General features: G+C 40.3%; 1 protein-coding gene across 2 annotated transcripts in view; it reads right to left on the reverse strand.

Annotated features, from left to right (window-relative positions):
• Positions 1-2,908: 2,908 nt before the first annotated feature.
• F5 (coagulation factor V) overlaps positions 2,909-13,786 on the reverse strand; it is an 81,373-nt gene continuing 70,495 nt past the window's right edge. For both annotated transcript variants that reach the window (XM_061382542.1, XM_061382543.1), the window contains 4 exons: positions 13,555-13,699; positions 10,917-11,068; positions 6,511-6,693; positions 2,909-4,747 (listed from right to left, as the gene is read on the reverse strand). In XM_061382542.1, coding sequence (XP_061238526.1) covers positions 4,601-4,747; positions 6,511-6,693; positions 10,917-11,068; positions 13,555-13,699 — 627 coding nt within the window. In that variant the 3' untranslated portion in view covers positions 2,909-4,600. The remainder of the gene's footprint in view (positions 4,748-6,510; positions 6,694-10,916; positions 11,069-13,554; positions 13,700-13,786) is intronic.

Below are 13,786 nucleotides of genomic sequence, written 5' to 3' on the forward strand. Positions count from 1 at the left end.
TCTTGGTAATGACTTTTTTAGATATGACAGCCAAAGCACAGGCAGCTAAAGCAAAAGTAAACAAATGGAATTTACAAAACTAAAAGTTCTGTACAGCAAAGGAAACCATCAACAAAGTGCAAAAGAAATCTATGAAACAGGAGAAAAGGTTTACAAACCACACAATCAACAAGAGATTAATATCCTAAATATTTACAGAACTCATAGAACTCAAGAGCAAGAACACCAAATAACTGAATTTAAAAATAGGCAAAGACCTGAATAGTCCTTTTTCAAAGATGACATGTAGATGGTCAATGGGTATATTAAAAGATACTCAGTGTCACTAATCACCATGAAAATGCATCTCAAAACCATAATAAGGTATCACCTTATACCTATTAAAGTGACTATTATCAAAAAGATAAGAAATAACAAGTGTTGGTGAGGATGTAGAGAAAGGGAACCCTTATACACTGTTGGTAGGAATGTAAATTGGTATAGCCACTATGGAAAACAGTATGGAGATTCCTCAAAAAATTGGAAACAGAACTACCATATGATTCAGCAACCCCACTTCTGAGTATATGTCCAAAGGAAAGAAAACCACTAGCTTGAAGACAGAGTTGCACTTCCATGTTCATTACAGCATTTTCACAAAATCTAAGATATAGGAATAATCTAAGTATCTATAGATGGATGAATGGAAAAAGGAAGTGTGGTCTGTATTCACAATGGGGTATTATTCAGCTATAAAAAGAATAAAATCTTATCATTTGTGACAACATGGATGAATCTGGAGGGTATCATTCTAAGTGAAATAAGCTAGACAGAGAAAGACAAGCACTGCAAGGTATTACTTCATGTGAAACCCTTTAAAAAAGGCAAGCTTATATAAATAAGGAGTAGAATGGTGGTTGCCAGGAGCTTGCTGGTAGAGGAAATAGAAAGAGGATGATAAAAGGTACAAATTTACTGTTCTGTTCAGTTCAGTTCAGTCGCTCAGTCGTGTCTGACTCTTTGCAACCCCATGAATCACAGCACGCCAGGCCTCCCTGTCCATCACCAACTCCCGGAGTTCCTCAGACTCACGTCCATCGAGTCAGTGATGCCATCCAGCCATCTCATCCTCTATCATCCCCTTCTCCTCCTGCCCCCAATCCCTCCCAGCATCAGATTCTTTTCCAATGAGTCAACTCTTCTCATGAGGTGGCCAAAGTACTGGAGTTTCAGCCTTAGCATCATTCCTTCCAAAGAAATCCCAGGGCTGATCTCCTTCAGAATGGACTGGTTGGATCTCCTTGCAGTCCAAGGGACTCTCAAGAGTTTTCTCCAACACCACAGTTCAAAAGCATCAATTCTGCGGTGCTCAGCTTTCTTCACAGTCCAACTTTCACATTCATACATGACCACTGGAAAAACCATAGCCTTGACTAGATGGACCTTTGTTGGCAAAGTAATATCTCTGCTTTTCAATATGCTATCTAGGTTGGTTATCGCAGCCATGAAATTAAAAGACGCTTACTCCTTGGAAGAAAAGTTATGACCAACCTAGATAGCATATTGAAAATTTACTGTTAAGATGATTAAATTCTGAGGACCATCAAAATAGCATGGTGACTACAGTCAATAACATTGTGTTGTATAACTGAAATTTGCTAAGATGGATCATCGAAAAAGCAAGAGCGTTCAAGAAAAACATCTATTTCTGCTTTATTGACTATGCCAAAGCCTTTGACTGTGTGGATCACAATAAACTGTGGAAAATTCTGAAAGAGATGGGAATACCAGACCACCTGACCTGCCTCTTGAGAAACCTATATGCAGGTCAGGAAGCAACAGTTAGAACTGGACATGGAACAACAGACTGGTTCCAAATAGGAAAAGGAGTACGTCAAGGCTGTATATTGTCACCCTCCTTATTTAACTTATATGCAGAGTACATCGTGAGAAATGCTGGGCTGGAAGAAACACAAGCTGGAATCAAGATTGCCAGAAGAAATATCAATAACCTCAGATATGCAGATGACACCACCCTTATGGCAGGAAGTGAAGAGGAACTCAAAAGCCTCTTGATGAAAATGAAAGAGGAGAGTGAAAAAGTTGGCCTAAAGCTCAACATTCAGAAAACTAAGATCATGGCATCTGGTCCTGTCATTTCATGGGAAATAGATGGGGAAACAGTGGAAACAGTGTCAGACTTTATTTTTTGGGGCTCCAAAATCACTGCAGATGGTGACTGCAGCCATGAAATTGAAGGAAACTTACTCCTTGGAAGGAAAGTTATGACCAACCTAGATAGCATATTCAAAAGCAGAGACATTACTTTGCCAACAAAGTCCATCTAGTCAAGGCTATGGTTTTTCCAGTGGTCACGTATGGATGTGAGGGTTGGACTGTGAAGAAAGCTGAGCACCGAAGAATTGATGCTTTTGAACTGTGGTGCAAAGAAGTGTGAAGACTCTTTCAAGTCCCTTGGACTGCAAGGAGATCCAACCAGTCCATTCTAAAGGAGACCAGTCCTGGGTATTCATTGGAAGCACTGATGCTGAGGCTGAAACTCCAATACTCTGGCCACCTCATGCGAAGAGCTGACTCATTGAAAAAGACTCTGATGCTGGGAGGGATTGGGGGCAGGAGGAGAAGTGACAACAGAGGATGAGATGGCTGGATGGCATCACCGACTCTATTGACATGAGTTTGGGTGAACTCTGGGAATTGGTGATGGATAGGGAGGCCTGGCGTGTTGCAATTCATGGGGTCGCAAAGAGTCGGACACGACTGAGCAACTGAACTGAACTGAACTGAAGATTAGATCTTCAGTATTCTCATTGAAAAAAGAAAAAGTAACTGTGAGGTGGTGGGGATGTTAATTAACTTGGTGGTGGGAATCCTTTTACAATGCACACATATATCAAACCAACATATATACTTTAAATATATTTCTGTTTTTATTTTTCAATTGTGCCTCAAAAATGAACATTTTTAAACATAAAAAAAGAAAGTCAATGTTTTGTGGATGTTTGAAGCTTTTGAATACATTCATAATGCTCACCCCACTCAGAGGGGCAATAGGTAACTCTGAGAATTAGTATCTGAAGAGGCTCCCAATGACTTACATCTCCTAGAAACAGCTTTGTGTCGTGACATCCTACATTGAGTCTAGACTGGCCTGTGACTTATGTGAATGAGTAGAATACAGCAGTAGTGAGGCTGTGCCAGTTCTGGGCTTGGCTTTCAAAGGACTGGCAGTTTCTGCTTCCTACCTCTTGACCTCTTGCTTTTGGGAGCCCCTATCATGGTGTAAGAAGTCTAGCTCAAGTGTGGGAGGCACCAAGTGGACAGACCATGTGGATAAGCCATGTAATGAGAGAATCTGAAACTACTTGGAGAGGGATAAAGGACCAGCTGTCCCAACACTGAGTTCAGTCTCCAGATGACTAGAGATCCCCAAATGAAGTTAACTGTGCCCAGTCAGCCTACAGAATCAGGAGCAATAATAAATCTGTGGCTGTTTTAAGCACTAAGTTTTGGGGTGGCTTGTTCCACTAAAATAGATTGCCTCACCAGTGATTCTCTCTCATGTGACTTAGAGGCTACCAAAAGATTACCCAGTCTCACAGTATCTGTAAAACTGTGAGATGCCAAGTTCCCAAGAAAGGGAGTGCTTGAAAGGGGAAGGGAGAGGAGGAGGAGGAAGGGAGAAGTAGAGGCTGGGGCCATAAGGAGAAGGGCACTGAGAGAGAATTTCAGCTGTTTGCCTGGAGCTGGGTCTAGCAGGAACAGCTGCATTTGGGCCAAGAATTCTGATGATCTGTTTGACGGGTATTTGCCTTCCTGTAGGGGAGCGTATGTTTGAAACAGTGTGCCATGTATTTAATAGTACCAGCTAGAATGCAATGAAGGTTACACGTTCAGCCATCCCATATTTATTTTAGATCTGTCCTACTAATGATCCCTAACCCTGAACATCAATGTACGAAATCAGTCCCAAGGGAATCCAGGCCAGCATCACAAGTCTGGCGGGACCACTGAAAATATGTTTACTTATATCTTTACTCCTGGAGGGTCAGAACAATCATTGGCATGTCAGTAAGACAGGGCATTTTAAATACTTGTTCTTTCATGCAGTATGATTTTTTTTTTTCTCCATTGTCAAGCAAAACATTTAGAAATACTGTTTTTTCCCTATACTCTTAAATCATAGCTCTTTTAAGGGAAAAGGTAGGAATGAAAGTTATCTGGGTTTATGAGTGGTTTAAGGAAGTAATACTTCTTTTATTAATGTGTATAGCATTTAAGAAAACTATAATGATGAATGTTAATCATATGAATATTACTTATATATAGAATTTTTAATCAGTGGAAGAGAAGCCTTTTCTTCTTGGTTCTTGGTGTTTTCCTATCTATATTCAAATTAATGCAGAAATAATAGTCATCATCTTACTTAGTGGTTATCAGGAGTTATATCATAAAGGTTTTGCATATAAAATTTTATTCTCTAATAGAAAAAAGAGAAATAATGGAAATTTTTTTATACTTAAAATAGCTACAAAATGCATTGCCCACTCTAAGTGGTTTGATATCTTTGAGTCCCTCCTATCTTTTAAAATATTCAATTCTAGTACATATCACAGCCAAAGAGTTCCAAGCGAAGTGCAATACTCTGATTCCATGTTTTAGGAATGATGCGTATAAACCTGGAGATGATTGGTGGGTTGAAAAAGTTCTTCACATGTCCTCTGACATTATTATTTCCTTCAAAAACCTGAAAGCAAAATATGAGAAACTCTTTAATGATGGCATAATGGGTATGGAAATCTTATAACTGAAACTAACATAATATTGTACATTAACTGTATTTCAGTTAAAAAAATGTTAACAGGTAATTTTTTGTCTTTTTTAGTTCAAACTGTGGATCTCAATGAACACATACAACTTATCACAAAGATGATCCTCAATTAATTATGAAATCTCACTCCAGACATACCTCTTTAGGGATATCACCTCTCCACTGATCTGAGTTGAAATAGGAAAAAATAAAGAAATCTGATATGGTGCTGTGAAGCAGCCACAAAAACATCTCCACCTTTAGCCCCTTTTGAGTTATGTGACTTTGAGCAAATTACTTATAGACTTTGATTCTCCGTTTTTTCCTCATTGGTAAAATGGAGATAATAGATTTTACCTAGTAGAAGTTGTTGTGAAGATTTTAAGAGCATGTCAACATATGACAAGTGTTTATTAAGTGCCAGATAATAAGCATAAAAATGCATGGTTGCATTTTATTTTAAATGTTAGTAATAGCTAATGATTATGGTTAGTTACTACTAACATTTAAAATAAAACACAATCGTGCATTTTTATGTGTTAATATCCTTTCTGTCATATGCCCTACATCCTCAACTAAACTGTGTTTGAGGTGTGCTTTTGTCATTCTCAGAAAGCTCCCCAAGATTTACACACATCAGAGACTGAGTCACTATTTGTTTATAAAAATGATGTTTACCCTACTATGAGAACATCCTGATACAGTGAGAAATAAACCAAACAAACCAGGGGTTTAGAGAGAGAAAGAGAGATTCAAACCCATTAACTAAGATAAGGGCCGGGTCCATGATGAGCATCCAGTAAACATCCATCCCCTACTCCTGTGCTCCCCCTCGTACTGGTTCAGCCCAGTTCCCACTCCTAGAATATTCAGCTCATCTCCTTAGCTTTGCCTCTAGTAAGATTTTAAATCCACATAGCTAGGAATTTAAGAGTGTGATGGAGTAGTGCATCTTGCAAGAAATTAATCTCCTCGTGGGGAAGGATAACAATTGTTTTCTGCTTAGTAACAGTGGCACAGAAAGGCATATGGCCATAGGTATTTGATCAGCCATAAATAACAAATATACCTAAGCTAATGCTAATATGGTAGGTTGTCTAGACCCCTGTTATAGATTGTACGTTTGTGTCCTTCCAAAATTCATGTCTTCAAACCCTCATCCTCAATGAGATGATATTAGCAGGTGGGGCCTTTGGAAGGTGATTAGGACTAGGGATGGGGGTAGGGCCTTCATGGCATCTCCCTCTGCGTGTGCACACACCAAGGAAGGCCATAGGAGGGCACAACAAGGAAGACTGCCCTCACCAAGAACCTGCCCGTGGTGGCACCCTGAGCTAGGATTCTAGCCTCCAGAACTGTGTGAAATAAGTGCTTTTTGTTTGTCGCCCAGGCTGTGGTAACTCATTACACAGCCCAAGCAGGCTGAGAGGACTCTTTCTTTCACCATCTTCCTCAATCAGAGACAGTTAAACTTCACACCATCCCCTGTTGTTCTCGTGATTTTGTAGGTGACTCAGTCAAAACAGAAAGATAGTATACACGGTCCCTGTCCCAAGACCAGGTCCAGGACTTAGAAGACTTAAAGAGGGATGCACATCAATGCACACTTATCAAATACAAGAGCTATTTGCAAATCTGAGGTACTGTTCTCATCACAGCAGTTTTCAAACTGTTTTCTTTTTGCCAAGATCTCCCTGTACCTTGTCCACCATTGAGGATTTCTCCCTGTAAGGTTTCCAGTCCGTTCCCTGGTCACTGTAGTGGATGGTGTAGCTCTTCACATACATTTCAGAGGACAGAGACTTGCATCCTTGTGTTACAATCGCAGTTATCTTCTTGATTTTGAGCAGATCAATTTGTAACCACTGATTGTTGTTGTTTGCCTATGAAAATGATTAGAACAATGGCTAAGACAGAGGTTAAAACCTTTGCTTTTTTTAGATCAAGATATTCAGAAATGCGTTGAGGTCAAAGTATTTCTTTTCTGTCTCATCCCTGAGAATTCCCTTTCTCCTAGAATCCTCCCCTGTTCCTTCTCATTTATCATCGGCATGTACTTCCGGAATATTTTACACATTGTACAACAGTTATTTGTTTATGTGTATTCCTTACTCTTTGAGGGCAGGGACTTAGCTTTGTTTCCAGGTACTTAACACAATGTATGGCACACAGATGGTGCTCAAAAAATATTTTATCCGAGGAAAAAAATCAATTGCTAAATTATCTAAATATTTTTCTCCTAAGCAAGTTGGTTTAAAATACTATGATGGTATAGTATAAAATGCATTGCAGTATACATTAAGTGCAAATACTGTTTGATTCCCCTTATACAAGATACCTAGAATGGTCAAAGTCATAGTCAGAAAGTATATTGATAGGTGCCAGGGGCCATAAGGTGAGGAGGGGTGGGGAAGAGAAATAGGGAGTTAGTGTTTAATGGGGACAGAATTTCAGTCTAAGAAGGTGAAAAATTTGGGAGACGAATGATGGTGAGAGTTGCACAACAATGTGAATGTACTTAGTTCACTGAACTGTACAGTTAAATATGGCTTAAAATAGTACGCTTTATATTATGTGACTTTTACCACAATGAAAAGAAGAGAATTAAATACTATGATGATATTATTGAAGTTATCTGGGAAAGAACTAGATAGTCTACTCTCTCTTACTTATTTTAGAAAAGCTCCAGTTTTCTTTCCATTGCTAATGTCAAATAGAAAAGGTCCAATTTCTTCTTTTCCGATAGTTCAAGTAAACATGTTATTTGAGAGACTTGATAAAGCTACACCCAGGGCTGCACATGTCATGGTAGTTGTCTTGTCTCTGGCCTAAACAAAATGCCTAATCACATGTTTGGCATTAAGTGCTTGGAGAAAGAGGATCAGAAAGACTAATTAGGTTTTGGAATAACTTGAGATTAATTTTCATCTTTGGGAGATTTATCCTGGCCCATAGTCTCATTTGGGCTTCCCTAGGAGCTCAGTGGTAAAGAATCCACCTGACAATGTGGAAGACACAGGTTCGATCCCTGGGTCAGGAATATCCCCTGGAGAAGGAAATTGCAACCCACTCCAGTGTTCTTGCCTGGGGAATCCCATGGACAGAGGAGCCTGGTGGGCTGCAATCCATGGGGTCTCAAAGAGTCAGACACGACTTAATGACTAAACAACAATGTAGTCTTGTTCAATTCTACATGAAATAACCAATGTATATTTTCTCAACGTCACTCATATATACATGGCTGTATGTATATAAACATACGCTACAATCACGTTACTGTATTTTTAAAGCAAATTAATTAAATATACTCTATTAGATAATTTGGGTTAATTTAACACCCTGTAGTGACATCTACTGGTGTTTTAGTGTGTCTTCAAGGTTGTGTGAATGATACAGAATGCATATAGGTAACTAGAAGATTTTTATAGGTGTATATCTTTTTGTCTCTACCATAAAAGAGATAGAGACACTTGTGCACATACCTGCACATGCCTGGTTTAGACTTTCAGCCTCTCTAAAGAAGGTCTATAAAAGACATTTTATACTAATTGAAGGTTAAGTGAAACAAACAGTTCTGACCTAAAATTCCCTGGTTGCCTTGCATGGCATGTGGGATCTTAGTTCCCTAACCAGAGATCAAACCCATGCATCTGCAGATAAAGTATGGAGTGCTTATTACTGGATTTCCAGGGAATGATAATTATGTTTTATTATCTTATTTATATTATATGGCTTTTCTGGTAGCTCAGCTGGTAAAGAATCTGCCTGCATTGCAGGAGACCCTGGTTCGATTCCTGGGTCAGGAAGATCTGCTGGAGAAGGGATAGGCTACCCACTCCAGTATTCTTGGTTTCCCTTGTGACTTAGCTGGTAAAGAATCTGCCTGCAATATGGAAGACCTGGGTTTGATCCCTGGGTTGGGAAGATCCCCTGGAGTAAGGGAACAGCTACCCACTCCAGTGTTCTGGCCTGGAGAATTGCACATGGCGTCGCAGAGTCGGACACGACACTATTTATATTATAGAAATTAAAAAAAAATGTTATACAACACTGTCACTTTTATTACTTTAATTTCTGTGGGTCTCAGTTTTCCCCTTTTGCAAAATTGCAAAATGAGTACTTGGGTTGCTTCAGATGGTACAAAGACCACAGATCTGTTTATTTGGAAAGTGAGATTCCTGATTCAGCCACCAGGCTAAACTAAAATTATTTAATTTCCTTTGTGTTTAGACTTGGCTACAATCCACAGAGTCACAGACTACAGTCCATAGAGTCACAGAGTTGGACACGACTGAAGCGACTTAGCACGGATGCATGTGTTTAGACTTAAAAGAAAAATCTGGACCAGATGCTTTGTAAAAACCCCTTGCCTTTCTAATTTTCTGTGAGTCTATGGTAGTTGAGAAATGAATTTCAGGGCACAGACATTGGTCCCCGAGACTATCCAAATGGAGTCTGTGCTAAGTCTCTTCAGTATGTCTGACTCTTTGTGACTCTATGGACTATAGCCCACCAGGCTCCTCTATCCATGAGATTCTCCAGGCAAGAATCCTGCAGTGGGTTGCCACGCCCTCCTCCGGGGGATCTTCCCAACCCAGGGATCAAACTTCCATCTCTTATGTCTCCTGCATTGGCAGGTGGATTCTTTACCACTAGCACCACCTAGGAAGCCCTAAGATGGGGTCCAAACTCTTGTTTACTCTGCTTGCACAATACAACTCCCTTTTCCTTTCTGGTGGCCTAATTTAAGATTAGGACGCAGGATGCTATAGAGAGTCCAGGGAATTGGAGTGTAGCTTTCTTAAGAGAGGGGCTTCCCTGAGCTATCAATTGATAGCTCAGTTGATAAAGAATCTGCCTACAATGCAGGAGACCCCAGTTCAATTCCTGGGTCAGGAAGATCCACTGGAAAAGGGATAGGCTACCCACTCCGGTGTTCTTGGGCTTCCCTTGTGGCTCAGCTGGTAAAGAATCTTCCTGCAATGCAGGAGACCTGAGTTCGATCCCTGGGTTGGAAAGATCCCCTGGAGAAGGGAAAGGGCTCCAGTATTCTTGCCTGGAGAATTCCATGGACTGTATAGTCCATGGGGTCACAAACAGTTGGACACGACTGAGTGACTTTCACTTCCTTAAGAGAGAGCGTTAGGTGGATAGAAAATAGGGAACTTGGCTTACGTTGATTGACTGGACTGTTTTGATTTCTTATGGCATTCTGATTTTCCAGATCAGTTGAAGAATGAAATAAATATGAGTCAATATTAATAGTTACCGTAGAACTAAGTTACCTTAATTACTCAATGGGCTAACATCTAGGGCAATATAACTCTCTGTGAGATGTTTATAAAACTTAGATCACAGATTTTAAAACCTGGTTTGGCATCATTTTATGATGTCACCAATACAAAGGAGTGTTACAGAGTTCTGAAAAAACAGGAACAAAAAAATTTAAATGACACTCTTAATAAAATAAAGGATAGTGCTAGATTGTGGAGGGAACCAAAGAAGAGAAGATGGTACAAATCTAAATCATTTACTGATAATGTAAGTTGTCTCAATCAGGAGCTGGCAAAATACAGCCCAAGGCCCAGTCTGGCCTACTGCCTGTTTTTGTAAATAAAGTTTTATTGGAACACAGCCATGCTCATTCATTTACATATTGCTGATGACTGCTTCCTGCAACAGTGGTAGAGTTGAGTAACTATGACAGAGAATGTATGGCTCACAAAGCCTAAAATATTATCTGGCCCTCTGCAGAAAAGTTTTGCCCGCCCCTAGAAATGGCAACCCACTCCAGTGTTCTTGCCTGGAGAATCCCAGGGATGGCAGAGCCTGGTGGGCTGCTGTCTATGGGGTCGCACAGAGTCGGACACGACTGAAGCGACTTAGCAGCAGCAGCAGCAGTCTAAATCAAGACCACAGAGATGGTAACTTCTCTCTGAGCTAAAACTGTCCAGACAACACACATCCTAGTTTTCAGACATAGGATCATACTCTGTAGAAACAAGGGAGGATCTTCTGGCTTCCCAGGTTCCCATGTTCCCTGGAGTGAGGGCCTATGCCTTCTTCAGAGAGACTGAGAGAACTCCATTCACAGGGGACAGTTCACCTTAGCTTGCCAGGCATTTACACGGCCCTGGGCATTAAGACGTGCAAGGAAGGGTTCCCAGTAATTTCCCCACCAAGACGTTTTAAACGAGGAAGCGGTGATTTGCTTGTTTTCTATCTTTCCACTTTCCATACCCAGCGGTGTGGAGCATCCTGTCAAGAGAAAAGTAATGTGATTATTTACACACCACTGGTACTCCTTGTATGGTATTTTGTACTTCAGTGAAGACAAATAATATTACTGCTAAGTAACAACAAAACAACCATCACAGCAATGTTTTCAGTCTATACATGTATTACTTAATGCTCTTAAATAGCTCCATTTTACAAATGAAAAAACAAGCACAGCAAGGAAAAGAAACTTGACTAAAGTAACACTGCTAAAAGAATCAGAAACTAGATTTGAGCCCAGGCAGTCTGACATCAAATGCCATGTTCTAAACATCTAAACTCATTTCTCTCCTTCAGAGAGTCATGGAAACGTTGGTCTCTGCTTTCAGGTAGACAATATTCCTAAACATCCATGTATATAAGTGAAAGTGAAAGTGTTAGTTGCTCAGTCATGTGCTACCCTTTACCCCATTGACTGTAGCCTGCCAGGCTCCTCTGTCCATGGGATTCTCCAGGCAAAAATACTGCAGTGGCTAACCATTCCCTTCTCCAGGAAATCTCAACCCAGAGATCAAACCCTGGTCTCCTACATTGCAAGCTGTTTCTTTACCATCCGAGCCACCCGGGAAGCCCCTATGTATATAAAGTGTCACAGAGACAAGACACTTTGTTCTTGCTAGTAAGTCATGTAGACATTTTCTTGAAGTGATACCTTACTTTCTCCAGGAAAAAAGAGGCTTAAAAGAAGAATGTCTGTCATAGATACTAATTATAAACATCAAGAAAGTGAAGAGATTTTAAAATTAATGCTTCTTGTATAGAAAATGGAGGTTTTAAATAGACTAGCATTGTTGAATGCCACATTTTAGGGTAGCTTGACTCTATGACCTGAACAAATGACCAGTTAACATCATATACCATAAGGAAAGAAAAAAAAAAAATGACTCAAAGAGCTGTTTCAGGGCTTCCACATGGCTCAGTAGCAAAGAATCTGCCTCCAATGCAGGAGATGTGGGTTTGATCCCTGGGTTGGGAAGATCCCCCTGGAGGGGGAAATGGAAATCCACTCCAGTATTCTTGCCTGGAAAATTCCATGGACCAAGGAGCCTGATGGGCTGCAGTTCATGAGGTCGCAAAGAGTCAGACACAACTGAGCATGCACACGCTATGCTATGGAGCTGTTTCAAATTTTCCTGCTTATATAAAATTTGCATTTTATGTGGAGGATATTATATACCATGGCTATCTGGACATGGGTAAAATGCCCTTTCCATATCCCTCATGAATATCAAGAGTTTATTGTATTATTATCTGCTTTGATAAGAAACTGATTCCAAGATTCAGTTACTTTCTCCACTGCGAGCTGTGCTTTTATCCTATACCTGAGAGAAGGTGCTGTACCTTCCCAGCAGGTGTGCCGCAGCAAGTTTTAGGTATGTTTGTATATTGATCTCCCTCCTCCCTCAGCCCTTGAGCAACTTGGTGGTGCCTGGATCAGCCAAGCCCAGGGTGGTCTGCTTCATTCTTTTACTGCGGACTGTGAGACCGAGGTTATATTCTATATATGCTTTGAAGTAAAAAATGTTGGAAAGTACTTTAAGAGAGAAGAATAGTTGATGAGAACCTTAAACATCTTATTATATATAGAAGAATTTTATTATTGCCATTTATGATTGCCTAGATTTATATATACCACAGGTCACATTACATCCCCTGAAAAACAGAAACTTACTTAGAAAAGGCTTGGGTACCTACATAGAATGTGAAACAGAACACAGAGTTCAATCAAGGTTTCAGGAAGTTGGGAAGCAGATTTAGTTCTCAAAAACAATTATTGACTACCTAATATATGCCAGTCAGAGAAGGCAATGGCACCCCACTCCAGTACTCTTGCCTGGAAAATCCCATGGATGGAGCAGCCTGGTAGGCTGCAGTCCATGGGGTCGCTAAGAGTCGGACACGACTGAGCAACTTCACTTTCACTTTTCACTTTCATGCATTGGAGAAGGAAATGGAATCGACTTAGCGTTGGAGAAGGAAACTGAAGCGACTTAGCAGCAGCAGCAGCAGCAGCAATATATGCCAGTAATGTTGCAAGACACTTTTATTATATTAAAGTCTGAGTGACCTGGTTGGAAGGCTTTTAGAAGGGTCAGACCCGGTTTGACTCTCAATTCTTATTGGAAATGGGCTGGTGGAGGTCATGCTTTGCTAAGGTCCTTCTTTGGAGGGTCAGAGCAGTGTCCATATGGTCCAAACATTGTTCAGAGAGATGGTGCCTGCCCTCTGGCTGCTAGAACCAGTCTCAGTCTAGATCATTCCTTGAATGGTACCTGTGTTTCACAGAGGTTTTTCTAGGAGCCTTAGTAATTGGAGAAAACTAAAAATTCTACTCATTCTCCCATATGCCCCAAATCTTGACTCGATGAATAGCAGCGAAAAAAATGTCCATGGGGTCACAAAGAGTTGGACACGACTGAGAGACTGAACTGAACTGAGCAAGAAAATAATGCATCTGTGTTCCTTACCATTAACCTCACAACCTTGCAGCTCCAATCGAAGGGCAGGTTTGTTATAGGATCCAGTTGGAGAGATCCTAATGTATCTAGCCACAACAGGTGGGTCAATCTGATTCTCCTTTATTGTAGAAGCATCTGAATTGCCACCAAAATACTAGAGGAAAAGAGGAAAATTTAGTTATGTAACAATTCTCTATAAAGTGATTTTATAATAAAATTTTCATCCAATTTAATGTTGTAA

The sequence above is a fragment of the Bos javanicus genome, chromosome 16 (assembly GCF_032452875.1).
Source record: "Bos javanicus breed banteng chromosome 16, ARS-OSU_banteng_1.0, whole genome shotgun sequence".
In the NCBI taxonomy this organism is placed as follows: domain Eukaryota; kingdom Metazoa; phylum Chordata; class Mammalia; order Artiodactyla; family Bovidae; genus Bos; species Bos javanicus.